General features: G+C 35.4%; 3 protein-coding genes across 3 annotated transcripts; 2 read left to right on the plus strand and 1 right to left on the minus strand.

The window, feature by feature from the left end:
- The first annotated feature begins 11,681 nt into the window (after window positions 1–11,681).
- LOC143541025 (dual specificity protein phosphatase 1-like) lies at window positions 11,682–13,008 on the plus strand. Its single transcript, XM_077033944.1, has 5 exons — window positions 11,682–11,753; window positions 11,859–11,994; window positions 12,090–12,207; window positions 12,623–12,768; window positions 12,867–13,008. The coding sequence occupies exons 1-5, from the start codon at window positions 11,682–11,684 to the stop codon at window positions 12,929–12,931; spliced, it is 537 nt and encodes a 178-aa protein (XP_076890059.1). The 3' UTR covers window positions 12,932–13,008.
- Window positions 13,009–15,516: 2,508 nt separating this feature from the next.
- Window positions 15,517–16,817, minus strand: LOC143541007 (dnaJ homolog subfamily C member 7 homolog). Its single transcript, XM_077033933.1, has 6 exons — window positions 16,729–16,817; window positions 16,585–16,642; window positions 16,317–16,523; window positions 16,118–16,243; window positions 15,655–15,744; window positions 15,517–15,579 (listed from the first exon to the last, which is right to left on the minus strand). Exons 1-6 carry the CDS (start codon window positions 16,815–16,817, stop codon window positions 15,517–15,519), a joined length of 633 nt encoding a protein of 210 aa, XP_076890048.1.
- Window positions 16,818–21,731: 4,914 nt separating this feature from the next.
- On the plus strand, window positions 21,732–22,176 carry LOC143541008 (uncharacterized). Its single transcript, XM_077033934.1, has 2 exons — window positions 21,732–22,062; window positions 22,163–22,176. The coding sequence occupies exons 1-2, from the start codon at window positions 21,732–21,734 to the stop codon at window positions 22,174–22,176; spliced, it is 345 nt and encodes a 114-aa protein (XP_076890049.1).
- The last annotated feature ends 121 nt before the right edge of the window (window positions 22,177–22,297 follow it).

The following is a 22,297-nucleotide window of genomic DNA, read 5'->3' on the forward strand; positions in this document are numbered from 1 at the left end:
TCGATTCCAGGAACCGGTTTCGTTGAACATCTCTACCTTAAAACCCCTCCGTAAAACCCTAAATCTCATAATTCCATACATTTTCACATTTGCCTCCACACACAAACACTAATTCTTCTTAAGATCGGATCCGAGATCCAAGGAAAACAAGGTGTTGTCGTGATTTAATCTCCATCAATAACAAGAAACATACCAAGATTATCACCCTGGTTCAAGCCAAGGCCGAACCGAATCCGGACCGAGGTGGAACCGAACCCGTAAGGTATGTTTTAGCTAGAGGTTATGTATTTGATGTCATTTAGCCAAGAAAATTGGTAGGATGATAGATCGGGTCATGATTATTGATAAAGTAATGAACTTGTGAGTAAATGGATTAGTTGGTTCGGTTAGGGTAAAACGAGTAGTATTCGGTTCGTGAAAAGGACAGGCAAACGAAGTCGGTTTTGCATGAAACTTGGTAGGATAGTAAATCGGACCTTAACGTGTAGGAAAAACATAAACTTGGTGATAAAAGAGTTATCGGGTGAGATTCGTTGAAATGAGATTCATTTGCTTAAAATGCGATGCGATTCGCTTGCTTAAAATGCGATGCGACTCGTTTTTAATGCAATGCGATCCGGTTATCACTAGCTATAGGAGTATTGTTTAAATAGAAAGATAGTTAATTTATACTTATTTTTTGGTCAAAAATTACCAAAGCAATAATTGAACAAATTCGTTAAGTGAGGTAGAGCGCTCTTTAAATATTTAGTAAACTAATGCGGTTAAAAGTAAAGGGTGACATAGGGATGTAACAAGGAAAAAACCTTAGATTCCGGTGAGGATCCTCATAAAACAACCTCGGGAGGGGAAAATTATCCCTTGCCTCAATTTATTGATAAGGAAAAAGTGATTACAGCTCGAGAGCAAGTGTTGATTGAAGCTAGTAGTTACAGAGAGTGTTTAGAGTGTGTGAGATGTGTCCTTTTTCGACCAACATTGCCTCATTATATAGGAAAATAAAATAACCAAAAGTTCTACAAATTCGGGAACCCTAGTTGCTTGTGACCGTTAGTGGACTTATTCTTCCTCCAGGTGCACTTCAACTGGTTCTCCGAGTTTTCAGGTGAGAATTAGTCATTATAGCCGTTGTAAGTTGTTATAGGCTTTATTAACCAGCAAGCATAAATTAAATATAACATATAGTCGGTTAGTTCAGGATCCTAGAACCAGCTAGGAATCCCAGCTGCCATGATACTCGTCAGGATCATGCTAGAGATAAAATGACCCCTAACAATTGTCCCCAAAAAATACTACAGCTGTCAACGATGATTTCATAGCTGTTATATTTTTTCACTCGATGAAAATTTTGAATTTTGGCAGCTAGAGAAAGACAATAAGACTTGGCTCAACTCCCTAAGCTCTTTACCGCCACATCTTTAATCTTGATTTTAACCCTATAATTACTCCGAATTCCTACATATCTTCTCATCGTATCTCGAAGCCAGTTAATTCTCCCTTCCCTCTTTATAGGGTTTTCTTCATTTTTTTCTTCTTCTTCATCGATCATGGCAAGAAAAAGGTCAAAAGCTTCTGTCTCTAGTAGCAATAACTCTCACCCTGACTTCAATTGTCAACAGATCCTAGTCGACCCTGACTTTGAATTCTGTAACTTTTCTGACTTAGACTTAATAACCCTTCAATCCAGCCATGCTTTCCCCGAAGAAACCATCTTCCGGCCATTCGAAAAAACCCTACGCTCCGATTGCATCTCTAAGAAATGGGTTGACTTTCTGGCTTACCCTCTTACCCTTGGTCTGAGTTATCCTTTTCCTGACTTTATTTCCCGTTTCTTCGAGGTCACCGGCATTGGCTACATTCAGGCTATGACTATGCTGTGGAGGATCTTATCCGTTCTTAGCAGGATCATCACAACTCACAATATAGACCTGCAGATATCAGACCTAGCCACCATATACAACCTTAGGACCCATGGCTTCTGTCGATTCGTTCTTCAGCTGATGTCCAACCAACTTCCCCTGGTTTTAAATACTAAAAGAAATGATGGTCAATGGTATAGGAGGTTATTTTTTGTCCAGAGGGATTCTATTCCCGGAGGTGAAGAACTTCCTTACCGATGGGTTAAAAAGGGTAGGATCAAGTTTATAATTTTTAGGAATAACATAATGTAAATGATACTTATCTTTTCTTGTTTTTTATTTCAGCCAAGTACTCTGATCTTGCAACTCCTACGTCCGGTGCTTTGAACAGGATTCCCCAGATATTGAGGCTTCCCGAAGTAGAACACGCTTTCCTTTTTCCTTTAAACGTTTTTGGGGCTTTATGCATACTCGTATGTGAAGGAATTGATATACGTATTTTAATTAAAGTCGTATATCTTGTAGGAAAGTGTTTGTATATTAATTTATTAATATATATTTGAATGTTAGTTGATAGAATAGAAAGAGTTAGGGAACAAGCCCTAATAATATTGTGTAGAATATGCATCTGAATGTTATGTATAGAAGAATGGGTACATGTTCATGTGTAGAGCCTTCGGGCCTCATGCATGAACAATAGGTTAGGATAGAAAATCCCTCTAACTTTGTATGGCTAGGTTATGAGCAAGAAAAGATGGCTCGGTTATGAGCAAGATTATATGATTCGGTTATGAGCAAGAAAACATGGCTCGGTTATGAGCAAGAATAGATGGATCAGTTGTGAGCAAGAATAGAAGGTTCGATTATAATCAAGAATAGATGGCTCAGTTATGAGCAAGAATGGGAGGCTCGGTTACGAGTAAGGATAGGAGGCTTGGTTATGAGCATGCATGTATGTACCTAGTTATGGAATAATTGATAAATGGGCATAGAGCAAGTAAATAATGAATAAGAAAGGTTACGTTATGTATGAATGTTTGAAAGATGTGATTTGTTTATAAATTGTATGTTATGAAAAGAAAGAAACATTAGCACTCACTCAGCATGTAGCTGACTTTTAGTATGCATGCAGATATTGTTAATGGCGTGGCGAGCTTGAAGTGCGTACGAGGCTATCCATATTGAAGATTAGTTAGTGAAAGAAGATAATGCATAAAAGTTTTAGTTTCCGCTGCTATTTGTATGTGCTTCTGCTGTAACAAACTGACTTTATGAGTAAATCCAACGTCTAATATAGGGCTGTCGGGACCAGGGCCTTACAAGTTGGTATCAGAGCAAAAGTTTGAGAGATTTAAGAACCCTTATATGCTTAGACTTAAACAGAGAACGAGACCGAAGAAGAAAGACAGTATGAATAGCCATATGCCACTCAAGCAAGCTTACAAGTAGAAAAGAATATAACTGATTTGAATGTTAAGATGTATGTTACGGTATGAAAGAAAGTATGTGTAAAGTACATGACTAAGTTCACTAGTCAGAATGAATGATATGATATAAATTGTTGTGAATGCTAGGTTAATTGCTAGAGATAGAAGTATATATGAAATGTTTAATTGAGTATCTAACTGTTTAAAAGTAGAACCTAGCACAAGTGAAACCACTGTTAGGATTAGTGAAGGCCTTTGGGTTGGGTTCGTTGGTTGACAATTAGAAGACTAAAGGGGGCGTCCCGTTTAATGATGGAGGAAGGCCCATTTGACATTTTCTTGGTCTCTAAGTCATTTAACCTAATTGTTCTTCATATATATCATAGTCATGTATTGTAATCTTTGTACTGTGCTTAATAAAATACCCTAATTTCAGCCCGTGGACGTAGGTCGCCTTGACCGAACCATGTGAAATCTCATGTCTCTTATTTATTGCTTTCGTTTGTGCGTGTGTGTTTGTGTTTCCGCTGCGTACTGACCTTATTCAATACCTAACAAGTGGCATCAGAGCCGAGGGTTCGTTAAACGCGCCGTGCACTGAGACGAGAGCTGGTTCATCTTCGGTTTGTAAGTCATGTTCATAAAACTTTTGAAAGCTAATATTTGCTAATTGGTTGGCACGACTTTTGAGGAGAATGACTTCTTTCTTGTTGATTTATTTTGGTTGACAAATTGAAAAAGGAAACAAAAGCCATAAAGTTGGGAAGTCAATTTTATTTGTTTTTTTATCTTGGGTCACACAAACAAAAAGAAAGAATAGGGAGACAGCCATTCGTTGAGTCCCCTTGTTTACTAGGGTTTAAGTTTTAACTTTAGAGAACCAAAAAGCTTTGCTGATGCCGCCATAAAATATCGTCAGCCACCAGAACTCACTTGCCGCACCAGAACTCACTTGCTGCATCGCGTGTTAGGGTTCTTCTATTGATTCGCCGCTGTTAACGAGATACCGCGTCGTGTCCTATAACTGTTAATCAAAGGAAGAAGTAGTGCCGGCTGCTTCTTGTTGCCGGATTAAAACTGATAGCCACTCAACGGAAATTGCCGTCTACAACCTCTGTTTCAACCGTCGATCAGAAGAAATCAAGTTTACTCGTTTCTTGTTTCTGGTTAGGGTTTGTTTTGGGTTGTTTTGACTCAGGTTGGGTGTTCAAGATTCGGTTTGGTATTCGGGTTTGCTTTGAATGTGTGGTTCGGGTATTTTTTAACAGGAGTTTCGGGTGTAAAAGAGAGCATCAGGTTTTGGGTTAGAGTTTTGTTTATAGGTTTTTTCTTTGTTTTCTCGTTTGCAATGTCTGAAGACGGGAAGGTTCGAATCGACAAGTTTAACGGGACTTTTTTTGCATGGTGGAAAATGCTAATAGAAGCGTTACTTGGGGAACATGATTTGGATATCGTATTGGAGGAAAAGCCGGATGATATGGATAAAGCCGAAGAAGCAATTTGGAACTTAAAGGACAAGAAGGCTAGAGATAAAATTACATTGGCTTTGACGAGGAGCATTGCTTTTAATATTATGAAAGAAACCACGACTTGTGGTATGATGACAGCTCTGTCAAATATGTATGAAAAACCGTCTGCGGCCAATAAGGTGTTTTTGATGAGGGAATTGTTTATGACAAGGATGCACGAGGGAAGTTCAGTCACGGGTCACATTAATAATTTCAACTCAATTATGTCCAGGTTAGCTTCTGTGGACATGAAGTTGGATAATGAGACTCAAGCTATTATATTGTTATCTTCTTGGCCTGAGAGTTGGTATGGAACTGTAACGGCCATTAGTAGTTCTGCGGGGGCCGATGGTTTGACATTTGAGGGGGTCCGAGACATTGTGTTGGGTGAAGACGTTCGCCGGAAAAGCAAGAGTGGCGGATCATCTTCTGGTATGTTTTATGCAGGCAGGGGAAGGGAAATTAACAGGAGCAGTGGGAGTCGAGGGAGAAGTTCATCAAGAACTTGGAAAAATGTGAAGTGCTGGAGGTGTAATGAAGTTAGGCATGTTAAGAGTGATTGTCCAAATAGATTACAGGGAAAAGCTGCTGAGGTGAACGCTGCTGAACAGGTTAATGAAGGCGTCAGTGATGACGAGGCATTATTTTGTAGTGTTGATAGCATGGTGGACTCTTGGGTCATGGATTCCGGATCTTTGTTTCACGCTACGCACAGCGGGGAAACGATGGTGAATCTAAAGGTTGGTAACTTTGGGAAGGTACGTATTGCTAATGGTGACGTTCTTAATGTTACGGGCATGGGGAAGGGGGACGTTAATTTGGTAACTCCATTGGGAACCGTTTGGAACTTGAAGAATTTTAGGGCTATTCTATCGTTGAAGAGAAGTCTTATCTCTATTAGTCAACTGGATGAACTAGGCATGGAAGTAAAGTTCGGTGGAGGTAAATGGAAGGTAACTAAAGGTAGTCTGGTTATTGCTCATGGAAACAGGTGTGGTTCATTATACATGGTGGAAGTGTCTATTGAGGGAAGTATGACCGTCTCTCAAAACAAAGTCGGTTTCGCTAAGTCGAAGGGGTAAAATAAGGTACACTTTGCAAGAGTGGAGCCTTGTGCCAAGGTGATTCAAGCTGAGCGGGGTCGGAGGTCTAAAACAGGTAAGGGTTTGGTGACAGTGGGAGCGCGGGTTATGTTCCGGGAACAGTTACAAAACAATGTTGGGTTTTGAAGACCGCTATTCCTATTGATAAAATCTCTCATGGGGAACTCTTGCTGAAAGAGGAGAGTGGTAATGGTTGTCGTGTTATCTCTGGAAATAGTGGATTGTGCATATCAGTTGAGATAGAGAACGGATCAGTTTTGGCTGATGAGTTGGAGCTTGGTGGAGCTTCAATTGGCCCTTCTGGTACTTGATGTTGAAGGGGGGGGGGGGTGCTGCAATTAGGGGGTAAATGTTAGCTTGTTTATGGGAACTGAAAGCTTGGAAGACTTGTTAATAAAGATTGCTGATATTACTGATGAATGAGTTGCTTTGTACTTGAATGGTGGGCTGGAGTTTATCGCATTGCCTTCAAGTGGGAGATTGTTAAGATTAGCGAAGGCCTTTGGGTTGGGTTCGTTGGTTGACAACTAGAAGACTAAAGGGGGCGGCCCGTTTAATTATAGAGGAATGTCCATTTGACGTTTTCTTGGTCACTAAGTCATTTAACCTAATTGTTCTCTATATATATCATAGTCATATAATGTAATCTTTGTACTGTGCTTAATAAAATACCCTAGTTGTAGCCTGTGGACGTAGGTCGCCTTGACCGAACCATGTAAAATCTCGTGTCTCTTATTTATTGCTTTCGTTTATGCATGTGTGTTTGTGTTTCCGCTGCGTACCGACCTTGTTCAATACCAAACAACCACAAAGGGAAGTGTATAGGACACGGAAAGTAACGTGATTAGTTTATCACAACTGGTCAATGTTATTAAATGTTGCCTTATTATCTTTATTAATCTAACTCTACTAAGTTGAAAACCTGATCCTTCCTAACTTTAGAAAATATTGGCTTGGTAAGATATTATTCATTTAACTTGTTATTTATCTTGTCACGTGACTAATAATGTCACATAGTTAGGGGTGTTCAAAGTCGGATATCCGGAGACTTCAGATATCCGGAGACTTCGGATATCTGGACCTTTCGGATAGTAGATTTCACTATCCGAATCAGAATCCGAAATTTTGGATATCCGAATGGATAATAAAACGTATATCCGAAATTCAAAAAAAAAAAAAACTTTTCAATTGAGTTTTAGGTTGTCTTCTTGTGCTGGAGATCCAAGATCCAAACAAACATTGCTAAAACCAAAACCAACAGAAAGCTGCTTACTCAATCCACTACCACCACCATGTTCTCTTCCTAATTTTAAACCCTAGCATGGAAACTCACTCAAAGTCACCATCAAACCAGTCCAACGAGAGTCCGACCCTTCAGAATCACCGTCGACGTCCGACATAGAGTCCTCCGACGAAGTCAGATGTGATGTGGTGGAGAAGTAGAAGTCAGCGGCGTTAGATCTGTGAACAGTGATAGTATTTAGGGTTTTAAATGCAATATATGTTTATATAATGAAATTTTAAAAGATATTAATTTTAATATGTCGGATGTCCGAACTATCCGAAAAATCCAAAAATTGCTATCCGAATCCGAATTTTCAGAAATCTGGGATTCGGATATCCGAAATTTCGGATAATTCGGATTTAGACTCGGATTCGGATACTTTTGAATACCCCTACATATAGTAATATAGCCTCAGTCTAAAACACATAATATTAAAACTTTCTAAACAAGTAAACTTTGTTACAACTCTTGACACAATAAACCAACACAATCCCAAACAACCTTAGTTAAGGTATTAACATATGCAACTTAGGTCATGGGCACATATAATATGATGCGTATTACGTTTAGTGACATGTTATATGCATTTATGGATGCCTATCAATTTGAGACGTTCTTGGCGTAGCATTCAAGATTTGTTAGTATTTTCGTCTCCACACATAGACCCAAGTGAGTTAATGCACTACCCTTTTTCTTAAATTTTGGGTGGATGCATGCTTCTATATGTTTTAAAATTAATGGTGTATTATTAATCAAGACCAGTTTAGCTGCCATAAACAATCCCCGACTTTGTAGCACAATCTTAACTCCGTTAGGAACCACGGGATATATAAGTAGTACTATCTAGGGAAGACCCCCGCACACAGTGGGCCTATATCATGGACGACCTCCCACTTAATGATATAATGGTTATCTTGTGACATATATCGACACAATTTTGTGTCTTATGTTGGCAGACATAAGTAAATTTGACTCATATCAATAAGGGGCATTGGTAAGATGCTTATATTTAATTTAAATGTTCATGTATCGTGAACACATGTTTGATTGTGAACTTGCTTAATGTGCACCATACTATTTAGAGCATTTATATATATATATATTATTATAAATAAAACTCATGAACTCACCAACTAAAAAAACTTTTTAGTTGACCCAAGTATTTTTAAGCATATGTTCAAGTACATGTTCTAAAGATATGGAAATTTAGAAAATTAGACGTGAGCTTATTTGGAGATAGAAGATCACTTTAGAAGACTGATGCTAAACCATAAGCTAAACCCGAAGAAGTCATGATGGATATTAGAGTCTATCACTTGATTAAATGGTAGTTGAATTTCTAGCTTTGTAGTTATATTAGACATTTGATGATTGTAACCTTGACCTAGTGTATTAATATAAATTCGCTATCTTATTTCAGCTGTATTTAGGTTGGTATTCAATCGTCACATCCAACCCCCTAGTCAGGGTGTGACACCTAAAGCCTTGGCTTGATTTAGCCGGCCCACGAGACGCCACTGGTCACCATTGTTATTTCGGATGTAATTGGAGATTCCTTTAAAAAAAGGGAAAATCCCCAAAATAGCACATCTACAAAATGATATTCCAACTTTGTCCCCTAAGCTTTATATTTCCAAAAATGGTCCTCTCTAACTCATCTTTGACCATGTATTAGGAAATCTAACGCGTCTTTGACGACATGTTAGCATAACACGTCGTCAAAGACGCGTTGGATTTCCTAACACATGGTTAAAGACACTAACACGTCGTCAAAGACGCGTTAGATTTCCTAACACATGGTTAAAGATGAGTTAGGCATCCAAACACGTAGTTAAAGATATGTTAGCATCAAACGCGTAGTCGAAAGTATGTTAGCTTTTTTGTTTGTTTTTTTAATATTATATTTTTATAACTAGTTTTACTTATATATGTTTTTCTTTTATAACTTTTAATATATAAAATTTTATGTTATTTCGAATATACCAACTAGACATGCTTACTTTTACCTACTGACCGACATAAACTAACTAAAACTCGAGCCGTGCCAAATCAATATCGAAATATTCAATAAAATCTGACCCCGCTCGGTTTTAAATAAAATTTATGTCGGTCCGTAGATAAAAGTAAACATTTCTCGTCGGTATATTCGAAATAATATAAAATTTTATATATTAAAAGTTATAAAAGAAAAACAAATATAAGTAAAATTAGTTATAAAAATATATTAAAAAAACAAACAAAAAGGCTAACATATCTTCGACTACGCGTTTGATGCTAACATATCTTTGACTACGTGTTTGGAGGCCTAACTCATCTTTAACCATGTGTTAGGAAATCTAACGCTTCTTTGACGACGTGTTAGCCTCTTTAACCATGTGTTAGGAAATCCAACACGTCTTTGACGACTTGTTATGCTAACATGTCATCAAAGGCGCGTTAAATTTCCTAATAAATGGTCAAAAATGAGTCAAAGAGGGCCATTTTTGAAAATGTTAAGTTTAAGAGAAAAAGTTGGAATTCGGTTTTGTAGATGGGGAATTTCCCTTAAAAAAATCAAAATATTCAGAGTTTAACTATGACAAGATTTTCAATCGGATAATCCATCGTAAGTATAGATAAGTAAGTAAATAACCCAAATACCCAAATTTAAGGAAGGAATAGGTTACGTATGGGCTCATAATGCACGCAGTAGCCTGAATGAGATACATGAGTGAACCAATCCTCAATCTTATCTTAACAATTTTTAACCTCAATTAAACCCTTCGTTCAACGTCTCTCAGTCTCTCATATTAATTCATTGGTAAAGATTAATCTTGAATTTTTAAAAAATGTATATTTGTTGTTGTTCATGTGTTGGTTTGCTTATATTATTTATATGTTCATTCTCTTATTGAAACCTCTGATGTAGCGCTTATGCAGACTATTTATTTGTTCATGATCACATCTACTGCATATATTGTTCATAGGAATCAGGGTTTGGGCTTGTTATTTTTATGAACAGTTAGTTTTACGGTTTAGGACTTGACTTTAGTCGAAACTTTAATTCCTGAATCTGAAAAACAAGAAAATGTTAGGCTGTTTCTCCAACCTGGCCCGACCCAAATTGGCAACCAACCCAGAAACTAACCCGAACCGGCCCGGAAAGTTTTATATCCAGTTCTATGAAATAGAGCATCTAAAACACTGACATCACTAGAAAAAAATTCATGGACCCGCCACTAGTGACAAGCGACAAACGTTGTAGATTGTAATTCATTGAAATCTAAACCTATCAACTTTCACCATTTAAAGTATGGTTTTGATTTTTGAAGAAATTCCTAAATCTATCCAGTTCGTATCATTGTTATAAATAAACCCATTTACTACTGGAAACTCTGTCAAGCGTCAACACTCGTTTTCATATTATATCTCATGATCTTTTAGGGTTTGTTAATATATATGAGCTGCTCTTTTTCACTATGTAGCGTATAAGAATGTAGAAAAAGATGCACACTTTTTCAATAAAGGGAACACACTCTCCAATGGCGTAAAGAACGCCAACTCCCGGTTGATATTTGTCATTGCAATGAACAAAATGTATTTCCACTTCGTACCTATAAAAACATTCACAATAAATCACTTATGAGTAAATTTTACGCCATCCCGTAATAAGACTAAGTGTTATGGAAGGGGGGTTATTTGTTAAGTTTATACTTGTGTTCTTGGATATGCTAGACTTTTTGTTTGTCAAGTGATCGATCGGTTAAGTTATATGGCATTCCTAACATTCGTAACATTTTTAGTATCTAAAAAGTTGGAAATTGATATGATGTTGAGTGCTAACAGTTACAACTAATTGATCATTAAGGTGAGGTAACTTTAATTATGAGCAAATGTGGATGCGATGATACCTTGTTTGTTGAGATGATTTCGTTGTGAGCAACTTCCAAACATCGTTGGATTGCATGTTCCTCACAATTTTTTAGGTCTTTATAATGATATGATTTTGATGAGTTGATTTGGTTCTGTTTGCTAATTTGGTGGAATTAGAGAAGAAATGGATTAGGGTTCTTTGTAGATTGTGACTACTTAAGAAGTTAAGAGACCATTTGTACTTTTAGTTCTGGTGTCTGGTTTGTATATTCATGTAGTGTTGTAGGTCTTCTGAAAAACAAATAGGTTTTACAGATTTTATAGAAACTATTGTAAACTTGATTTTGGTATTTTGGTGGTTTATGAACCTAAAATCTAATTGTTAGGGAATAGTTTTATTTTCTGTACCAGTTTTCTACTATTTTGGAAAAATAGTAAACCGTATAGAAAACGTTTACACTTCTAAAAATTCAAAACCAGTTTATAAAATTCTGTTGTATTTTTTTGTTTCTTTTTCGTTCTCATTCGTGTGTCATAAGATGTCTAGTTTCTACTTGTGCAGATTGATTTCATTGGGTGCATGATTAAGAAAAAACTCGCATTTCAAAAGACTTATCGAGTTTTTGAATTTGACCAACAGTTTTGCAATGGATGATCTTCTGAGAGCAATTAAAGCAGCAAAGGATATTAAAGATGACATTCCATCCCAAATAGAAGAGGTAAACTAAAAGTGGAAAATCAATTTCTTAAAACTTTATTAACATCATGGTACTTATTAATTCTCAAATCAATGTTGCACTTTGCATTTTTGTCCAATATCGCAGGGTCTTTATTTGGGTTCAGTTGAGGCTGCCAATAACAAGACACTTTTGAAAAGTTTGAACATTACTCACATTTTAACTGTTGCCTCTTCAATTCCGCCTCCATACCCAAATGATTTCACTTACAAAACTCTTGATTGTGAGATGGCTCTTTTATTGATCAATGATATTGTTCCTTGTATATGTTTTAATAAACTTTTATATTTCTTACCCGTAAAACTTTATTTGATTTAGTACACGACAGAGGAGACGTAAACATTGCACAATTCTTTGATGACTGTTTTACTTACATTAATGAAGCTAAAAGAATGGGCAGCGTGTTGGTTCATTGCTTTGCAGGAAGATCTAGAAGGTGATTAATTTTTATGAAATATATATATATATATTTTTCTGAAATGACAGTTGTAGACCTTCATTTTAATAACTTCATGTCATAAACTGAGAAAAAGAAAAAAAATTTAACTTTTATGGTCCAATTAAATATATAGATGTGTTACTAATTTTATTCTCAAAATTCAATATATGGTCCAATATGCAGTTGTTTGACTTTGGTAAGTCAAAATGTAGTCTGTTGGTCGAACTCATGTTTATTCATCATGGTTTGCTGCTATTTTGATTTTTGACATCAAAGTAGGTCGATGAAAAGAAAACACACGAGTACCGCATATATTACCTTTATTTTTTTGCTAAAATTTTAAATGCTTGGTAGAAAAATTTATGAGCATTTGAATTAAAACTATGTTTAACGTATTGTATATTTGATCTAGTGTGACTGTTGTTGTGGCCTATTTGATGAAGACACATGGCATGAGTGCGTCTAAAGCCCTGGACCGTGTGAAAAGTAAACGAAGCGTGGCTGCTCCCAACGCTGGTTTCATATTGCAGCTGCAAAGTTACGAGAAATCTCTTCCAGGTTTGTTGTAGTTTTATATAAAAAACGGCTCGTGATTAAGTATCCTCTTGAACCTAAATTGCTTCCTCCAATGATTTTTCTTCTCTCTGGCAAAGTAGCAATGGGAATGCGTACAGGTTCTTGGTGGCGAACTGCCTTTGGATCTTGGCTCCGCTTCAGTTGATCTGCTTGAAGATGACAAATGAGTTTGAAAACTGATTTGGTTGAAGATGACAATGTGTTCAAAGAATTGATGGGAAGACATTTATTACTAAGTAGTAAGTACTAATTCTTCTTTTTGCGTTGATTGATATATAAATTGTTGATTGAACAGTTTATGTCAATCTGCAGTTGATGTTAATCATGGATTATAATGTGTTTTTAACAATACATGATTTTGATAATGATGTATGTTCAAATTATTAACTATGGGGTAGCTGCGCGGCTTGTTGCTCATTTGCCTTTTCGTTTCAATCTAATCACAACTTTTCAGTTTTATAATATGGAAATAGTACAATATACGTCTTGAAAAAAAATTTAACTACGCCAATTTCTTCTACGTCACACCTTTTTTGGACTTCAGCTCTAAGGTTTGGATTCATACCACTCATCTGGTTTTTGATGCACCTGTTATGCCATCTTGTAAGGTCAAGATTTATATCCATGGATCATTTGCAATTGGTGTTATCATCAATTACTCAATAGACAATGAATGTTCTTTTCTTAAGATGATGATTTTTTATTTTTATATGCTACTGTTTAATGATCTTCTAGTTTGAACTTTGTTTTAGTTGCAAAGAAGTTGTTAACTGCTTTGAATTCTATCAGTATGGTTTTATGTTGGAAAGATTGATGTCATTCACTATCAAAATGTTTTAGTTGGAAACTTGTTAAATATGGATTATCAATATGTTTTAGTTGCAAAATACCTTTTTCAAAACAACTTGTCTTGACCTGAGCTGACGACGTGAACCCGTTCTGTCCCACGGCTTAGAAGAAAAAGATAATAAGACAAAATAACTAGCCGTCAAGATTTTAAATGAAAGAAAAAGAAAAATAATAGTATATAATAGGGATGGGGATTGAGATGTGTGAGGTTTTTACTTTTTAGAGAATGAGAGGCAAACTCATCATGTAGGTTGTTTAGATTTTAGTTTATCTATTTGTTAGTTAGGTTTAGCATTGTTTATGGGTGCAATATGTGTTGAATAATAAAAGATGTTTTCTTTTTGTTTCTTGTTAATCAAATTGATATGGGTGTCGGAAATCGTTAGTCCCACCTATTGTTATGGAAAGCCTCGAATCTCTCTCTATATAAATCCTTAGCTTAACTACTTGAAGCTTTGGAAAAATTAAGATTGAACTTTCTGTGTGGTGGCTCAAAGAGCAAGAAAAAAAAATATATGTAATAAATCAAATGCTTTGATAAAGGGTGTGTTGGATAATGGCAGAATACTAGAGCATATTATGGTTTATGGATAACTGCTATGATAGGGTCAGATGTAGACAACCTTACCTCTGCCCCGTAGGAATAGAGAGGCTGATTCCGTTGCGACCCCCGTCTCGCATCTCAGTGTGACACTTTATACCATGACCAACTTAGCTCAAAGTAGTGTGACACTTTCCGTCATGGTATAAAGTGTCACACTAGTGGAAGAAATGCAAGCCGGGGGTCTCACCGGAAGCAGTCTCTCTATTCCTACGGGATAGAGGTAAGGCTGTCTACATCTTACCCTCCTCAGACCCTACCATAGCTTTATTATTAATGGGATATACTGAGTACGATGATGATGACGACGACGACTAGTGGAAGAAATGAAACTTTATGATTCAACCTTATAAGCCAAATTGTAGCTAATGAGGATAATTTAAGATACATAAGTGGGTATGGCTTGGAGATTGAAATGGCATTTTCGTTGTTAAATCTATAAACACATTATCCACTAATCCGGGTAGGGATCGAAGTAACTTTTGACTTGGTGTAAATGGGTGTCTCTAAACTAAAAATTTTCTCACAGAGAGCTGAGATGGGTCGTGTTCAAGAGGTACACAAACCAGGTCCGGTTTTGGTCAACAACCGGGTAGGATCGGATTTGGTTCTGGGTAGATTCGAGTTTTTGACCGGTTTGGGCCAATTTTTATAAGTTTTTGGCCGGTTCGGGTCCGGATTTAGACCAGATAAAGGTGGAACCGATTCGGTCCATTTTGTATGAGGAATTGGAACAGGTTTATACTCTTCAGTTCAAGTTGGGTCGGGTCCAGTTTCGGGTATGGTATGCCAGATCGGGCCCAGAACCGGCTTTTTTTGCACCTGTGTCATATTCCAATGATTGATGTTCTTGCTCAAAGAAAAGTATTGATCAACTTAGGGTGTTGTTGATTGTGTATTAAATGTCTAGAATCAGCGGAGCATGTTTACTTATTAGTTATTAGCCAATGGTGTAGTGTCCGGCCCATTTTCGCCTTCTCAATCCAGGATCTCTTAGACGCATTTCATATACGTAAATTGGTTATTAGACATGTAAATTGGTTATGTCTTGACGTCTGAGTATAATTAAAACCCGTAATATAATAAAGTTCGTGTGATTTGCAAAAAAAATATACACAACTATCTGCCAGTGTTCCCACCTTTCAAAACGTTAAGGCAGATAGAAAAAAAAGGCACAAAACAAGAAAACCGATTTCATCTGTACTCACAAACGTTTACCATAAGCATGTTAGTTCAACCGCTCGTGGTGTTCCTTTTTCCAACGAGCAGCCCGGCACCATCTACTCATCATAGCTCCACCCAAAGTCATCACGCATAGAGTCTTGAAGGTTATAATTCAACCTCTGTATGAAAAAAGCCACTATCAGACCACAGATAGTTTAAAGAGCAACAATGAAATGAAGAAATCCTAAACAAACCTTGTTGGTGTCAGATAATACAGCATATGCCTTCCCGATTATCTTAAAAAGCATGTTCGCGTCCTTATGGATGCTTGTGAAAACCTCTTTCTAAACATGACCATCCAATCCACTCTCACTTCGTGCTAAAAACTTACCTGCCTGAGTGAGTGTACAGATAATAAGTTGGTGAGTTCAAATGAGAAGCATTATATAACAATGAACCAAAAAACTTTGGAAACAAAATGAAAAGGATCTTGTCTGGATGATGTCTAAGTGCAGCTTTATGGTATGCTTTTTAATTTCTGAACCAGATTCGGACCCTTTTAGTCCCCTATCATCGCATAACAAATGAGAATACAATCATAAAACAAGTTTTACCAAACTAATTAATATAAAAAAAAACTTACAAGATGAGGTAGAGATCCATAGTCACTCCTTTTTTCATGTTTTAATTCACAGAAGAAAGATGTCGACAAGCTACTGTTAAATCGTCCAGGTATTTTCTCTCACCCTTCTTTTCAAGAAGTGATATTAGTCTCTGAAAATCAATGGCTGCATGCTCATAGTCTCTAATTTTCTCATGTAGTTTTGCTCTCCTAGAAATTGCCTGCATCCGGAAAACCATAATAACGTTTATAATCTATTAAAACAAATATGAAGACTGTTTACTATATTAAAACCTTAACGTAATCTCCATCGAGAGCTATTGCAAGATTGCAATCTGCAATGGCATCAGTGACTTCACCCAAAGCGTGAAGGGCAGCTGCACGATTGCATAAGCAGATAGCAGTGAAAGACTTTGATTCTATACTTCGCATTATAGCATCACTGTAATGTTTCACCGCTTCTCTATACTTCCCGCCTTTAAAAGCTGCATTTCCTGCATTCTGAAGCATTGTATAATACACTTGAAAAAACACAAGTCAACGAAGTCAGATACTTTCACACCTTACAACAAAGAAGTTCACTGATAGTGGCAGATGAAGGAAATGATGGTCCGTTACTTCTGCGATGTGAAACAGTAAAATACAAAAAGATTAAGCAAACTTCATTATTTTCTAAAAACATTTGTGCGTGTTGGATTATTATTACTTGGTATTAGGAGGTGCTAATTGCTCATATTTTTCAATGGTGGCAAGGGCCAAGTCAAACTCAGCCAAATAAAAGTAAGACCAAGACATTAAGTTCCATCTCCAAAGTTTCAATGGTCGGATTTGATCCTAATCTGATGTGTAATTACTGTCATCAACGATGCAACAATTCTTTTCAGCAAAAGTAAGAGTTTGCTCACACATTTGAGTCACCTCTTGATACTTAAGTAGCTGTTACATTATACTATATAACAATTGAGATTGTTGGTGCCGCAAAAACACCTATTGGGCCACGTGGCGGCCAACAATTGGGTCACATTAAATTTTTGTTTTTTTCTTTTATTCTATGTTTTACTTTTGGTGCGGTATCTTACCCAGGGCCGTCCCCAAGAATCCTAAAAAATTTCGAGGGCTCGAGACAAATGAAAAAATGGGCCCTAAAAATTTTTTTTAAAAAAAACAATAACTTATATATAAAAATTCAATATTACAATGACAGTTATTAATTATGATAGCAATTAACAAACTGAAGTTATTGCAACAATGGTCAAATTTGTATAAATTTGTCAAACTCATATAATTTAGGGTAAAATTTGAGAAAACCCATCAAAATCACCTCTCCGATCCATTCCCTATTATATGGATGAGTTATATAGCAACTAAAGTAAAAACCTAAATATATGGTCTCATTTTTTATCCATACCATATAAAATATATCAACTATCTCCCGATCACCATATAGTATATAACAAGACAGAAGAGAAAAAAAAATAATAAAAAGAGAATTTATGGATATGAATAAAGAATAAAATGTGGACGATTTTTGTAAAACGATAGATAAATTTATGGAATGGTGTTTTTTAGCTAAATTACAAGAAAAATATATGAAATAAGCTGAGAACGCTCTTAAACAATTCATGAGTCTTTTTTTAACATTTATTATTTCAAATCAAAATTATTTTGATCTTTAAATATATAATAAATAAAGAAACATAAGACATAGGCATATTAAATAAACAAGCATTAATAAAATCAAATAAGATTGAACCCCAATTTTAATAGCCTACGCTTCTTATTGATCGTTGGAACAACAAAAGAAAAAAAAGCAAAAAAAAAAAATCAAAACTATTAGATGAAAGCGTTCCTGTTGAGCAACAAATAAAATGGCACATGCAAGAAAAAGGACCCTTACTAGTCGCGCCACTTACATATTTTGTCTTGGACTGGTTTGTTTATATATTATATAATAAATACGAAAAATTAATTATGGGCCCTAAAAAATATTGGGTCTTGGGCTGTTGCCCTCTCTGCCCACCCTATGGGCCGGGCCTGATCTTACCCACTGATCATTGCAACACCCAAGACTGATAATGCTCGGGGTTTATCAACATCCGGGTTTTACTAATCGACGAATTTATATTTTGGGTTTTAACACTTAGGTTTTACCAACGTTGCTTATACAGTACCATAATAAGCGTAACCAAAACCAAAGAATTTCGTGTCAACTACCACTGTGACACCCGAAACCGACAATGCTCGGGTTTTACCGACTCACCACTGCAAGCCCAGGCTTTACCAGTGCTTGATTTTACCAACACTGATTAAAATATTTTATTTGTTTATATGTTAGCACTATTATTATAATAAGTATAAAATATAACTTTGGTGCAACAAAAATATGATTGGGCCAAGTGGCGGCCCTACATTAGGCCACTTCACTTTTTTTTGTTTTTAGTTACGGCATCATAATAAACGTTAACTTTGTTTTGTTTTAATTTCGTTGTCGTATCGAACATCACAGATACTGACTGAACTCAAGTAGATTCACTGTCATTTGTTTTAGTTTCGGTACTATAACAAACAAACAAACAAACAGAATTTACATAGACTCACCTCCTTAACGCCCCGGAATCGATAACGCTCAGGTTTTACCAACCTGCCCGACGCAACGCGCCAGGCAAAATATACTATTATTATATAATATAATTAACAAGTTTGGTGTCGCAAACTCCCGATTGGGCCACTTTGCGACACCTTATTGGTAGATTTTTTTTTTTTTTAGTTTTGACCGTAATGAAAACCTACTGAATGTGAATTTTGTTTTTGTTCTTTTTTTATTATTTTGTTTTAGTTATGGTACCGTGTCAAACACGACGGAAACCGACCGTAGTTGCTTAGACTCGCCGCGTTTTGTTATAGTGGCCCGATACCGAATCATGATATTTGTTTTTTTAGTTCCGATACCGTAACAAACATGATGAAAACCGACTGAATTCGCGTAGAATCAACAGCCTCTACACCTAATACTGTGAGGGGAAAAAGGAGGCAACTTTGAAAAACGTCAAAAACCGTAGTCTTCAGTTCAAATGGACAACGAGACGAGACGAGACGAGACGAGACGAGACGAGACGCCATGAAGCTGCTCACTCCGATTCGTTTGCGTGAAACCTAATTTCTTCTAACTTAACAATCTCAATGGCCAGAGCGTATCCAGGTTCCCAACTTCCCGGTCAGAAAGCAACTTCTTATGGCACTGCTGCTGTTAACAGTGCATGTTCCGGTGGTGCCGGTGGACGGTGTTGTTTCCGCTGCGGTGATCCTGCTCATTTTATTCGTGACTGTCCTTTATCGCGGAGGTTAAAAAGCAGTTTACAAAAGCCTCAAATCCTGACCAATAAGTCAATAAATATTTTTTAAACTCAATCTCAAAAAATTGTGTTACTTTGTTTGTATCTAAAATGTCTGTTTGAAATATATTCTATTGTTTTATCAGTATAGGTATATGCTTTTTATACTACTTTCTCTTTCCAAAACTTATTATATGTCTTGTATGTATCCAAAATATCTTACAACGTATGATGTATCTATTCTTTTTATAAAATATGTGTGACTTTCTCTTCCCTAAAAATATCACTTTCATTACTACTGCTATATATCTAAAAACTAAAATGAAGTAATCAATGAGATTAAATTGTGGGAGTTTTAACATTTGAAAAAATAAAACAAAAAGGTTTCTTTTAAAATTTCGTCAGTTTAAAAGACTTCAATAATTTTTTCCATACGCCACTATATTTTAGAAAAAAGTTACACAATAAAGGCAAGTACTTTTATCTTGAATTTAAATATAGTATTTTTATTAAAAATACAAAATATTTTAGTGTTTCACCATAATAATGGCACGAACACAATTATAATGGTAAAACAACATAATCTATCTATAATATATATAAATAAAAACCCTAAAATCCTACGTATCTTGATGTGGTCGCTTTCTCTTTTTATGGAAGCCACCAGATTGATTGATTTTTAAATAGAGGCATCTCATTGATTTAACCCAAATTCATGGGTATGGGTCTTACCAAAACCAGATATCTCTTAAACGAGTTATAACATCTCATTAAATTAAAAATTAATCTTACCACTTATTTGATATAAAAATCCTATAAAATAGGGATATACTAAAATTTAATATCCAATTGAAAAAGAAAAAGATATTTCTAAAAATTAATATCCTATTTTGTTTAAAAAAAGATATTATTTATAATTAAAAAACAATTTTATAATAAAGAAAATAAACGGGTAATGGGTATCACCAAACCCATATAGCTTTTAAACCGGATTATAACATATCATTTATTTGTAAAACCATTTTATCATCAAACCTCAAGTATATTAATTATTAACTTTCTTACAATAAATAAAATTAAAATCCAAATATATATATATATATATATATATATATATATATATATATGTGAACGAATAATGTAAAACAACCCTCGTAATACGAGGGATAAAATCTAGTTAGTTATATATGTTAACCAATACAATTTTTGTTTTAATGGTAAAACAACAAAATTGTATGAAGAAAAAACATAGTTTGAACTAAAAACCGCACAAGGTTGAAAAATATATATATAACAATATTATACTTAATTAAAAGATAAAAGTTGGTCAATTTTTTAATATGATTTATAAATTTTTATACTATTAAGATTGTTCTTGAGAGTCGGTCACAATTTTCACTTTCATTCAAAAACTACTACTAATTATAATAATATTAATAATAAGATCACAGTTTAACAGCTATATAAAAACTAATAATAATTATAATAATAATAATATATGTACTGGGCATGATTGATTGATTGATTTATGTAACTTGAAGGTTTTACGGATGCTGTCATTTTCATTCTAATCGCTTACTTCTTTACATCTCTAACCTTATAATTAAAATAAATAAATAATGAATAGTGGTAGTAGTTTTCTCAATTTTCTCGTATATTTTAAGTTTTCTCATAATCTAATCTCTCTCTCTCTCTCTCTCTCAAGTAAATTATTAATTATTTAATTTTAGAATACAAGAAAATGATTGAAATATTTGTTTATATATTCTAATGTCAAAATAAATATGTAAAGAAAATTTGCTTATTTATACATCAAACACATGCGCAAATCATGTGTGAGTTATTTCCTATGCGCAATCTTTGAACATAGGCAAACGTTTAAAAATGGAAAAGAAAAACACAGAAAATTTTTTAATGAGGAATGTACAAAATTTTAAATAATATAAACAATTAATAGAAAAAATTAAGAGTTAAGTGTCATTTTGGTACCTGTTGTTTGACCAACTATGCAACTTTAGTACCTATATTTTATTTTATGCAAATGACTACCTCAGTTTCCAAAAACTTGCAATTTTAGTACATTTTCTTAGCCCCGTCTATTTTCCTCCGTTAAGTCAGGGTTAGAATGGTAAATTCAGTCATTGTATTTATTTTCTCTTTTTTTTAAACATGTTTCCCCCTTTTTAATTGATAAAACCCTAAATTCCCTAACACATCCTTCTTCAAACCCCCTACTAATCTAATCCTTCAAGCAATTGAGTAACAAGAGCAATATGGTCCTTCGATAAAAATCATAAACACCGATCAAATATGGCGACGGCGAGATTGAAGCCACTATAGAGAAGCTATTGTTTGATTTCCAAACGGAAATGGTAAAATGAAAGACGCGATTTTGAGAGGAAAATTTTCGGCGGCGGCCACGGTGGAGATGACATCAGGGTCGCCGGCGGAGAAGCCGTGGAATTTAAGGACTAGGCGGGCTGCGTGTAAGGCTAATAATAATAATAATAATAATAATAATATATTCAACGAAAATTGTGATGATCGGAAAGATAGTTTTTATCCGGCAAGAATTGAATGCAGCAGCAACAAGCTTGTCGGTGGTGGTGGCGGTGACGTCATCTCCGCCACAGCGAAATTTTCCGTTTCACTTTCACGGCGGGAATTGGAGGAGGATTTCACGGCGATGACCGGCCGGCGACTGCCACGTAAGCCAATAAAAATCATAATCAAATTATGAAACACCCACGTCTCAGCCATATGTGATCGGTGTTTATGATTTTGCTCTTGTTACTCAATTGCTTGAAGGATCATATTGGTAGGGGGTTTGAAGAAGAATGTGTTAGGAAATTTAGGGTTTTATCAATTAAAAAGGGGGAAACATGTTTAAAAAAAAGAGAAAATAAATACAATAACTGAATTTACCATTCTAACCCTGACTTA

This window comes from Bidens hawaiensis, unplaced genomic scaffold (assembly GCF_021521415.1).
Source record: "Bidens hawaiensis isolate Kalapana, Puna unplaced genomic scaffold, B.hawaiensis_p1.1 tig00012466_1, whole genome shotgun sequence".
Lineage (NCBI taxonomy): Eukaryota > Viridiplantae > Streptophyta > Magnoliopsida > Asterales > Asteraceae > Bidens > Bidens hawaiensis.

Coding starts and splice junctions, on each gene's coding strand:
- LOC143541008 (XM_077033934.1), top strand. CDS start 21,732: ATGAAAGACGCGATTTTGAGAGGAAAATTTTCGGCGGCGGCCACGGTG.
- LOC143541007 (XM_077033933.1), bottom strand. CDS start 16,817: ATGTCTTGGTCTTACTTTTATTTGGCTGAGTTTGACTTGGCCCTTGCC. Junction 16,524..16,584: donor GTGAACTTCTTTGTTGTAAG/GTGTGAAAGTAT, acceptor ACAATGCTTCAG/AATGCAGGAAATGCAGCTTT. Junction 16,244..16,316: donor TCGATGGAGATTACGTTAAG/GTTTTAATATAG, acceptor TTCCGGATGCAG/GCAATTTCTAGGAGAGCAAA.
- LOC143541025 (XM_077033944.1), top strand. CDS start 11,682: ATGGATGATCTTCTGAGAGCAATTAAAGCAGCAAAGGATATTAAAGAT. Junction 11,754..11,858: donor TTCCATCCCAAATAGAAGAG/GTAAACTAAAAG, acceptor CCAATATCGCAG/GGTCTTTATTTGGGTTCAGT. Junction 11,995..12,089: donor CACTTACAAAACTCTTGATT/GTGAGATGGCTC, acceptor TATTTGATTTAG/TACACGACAGAGGAGACGTA.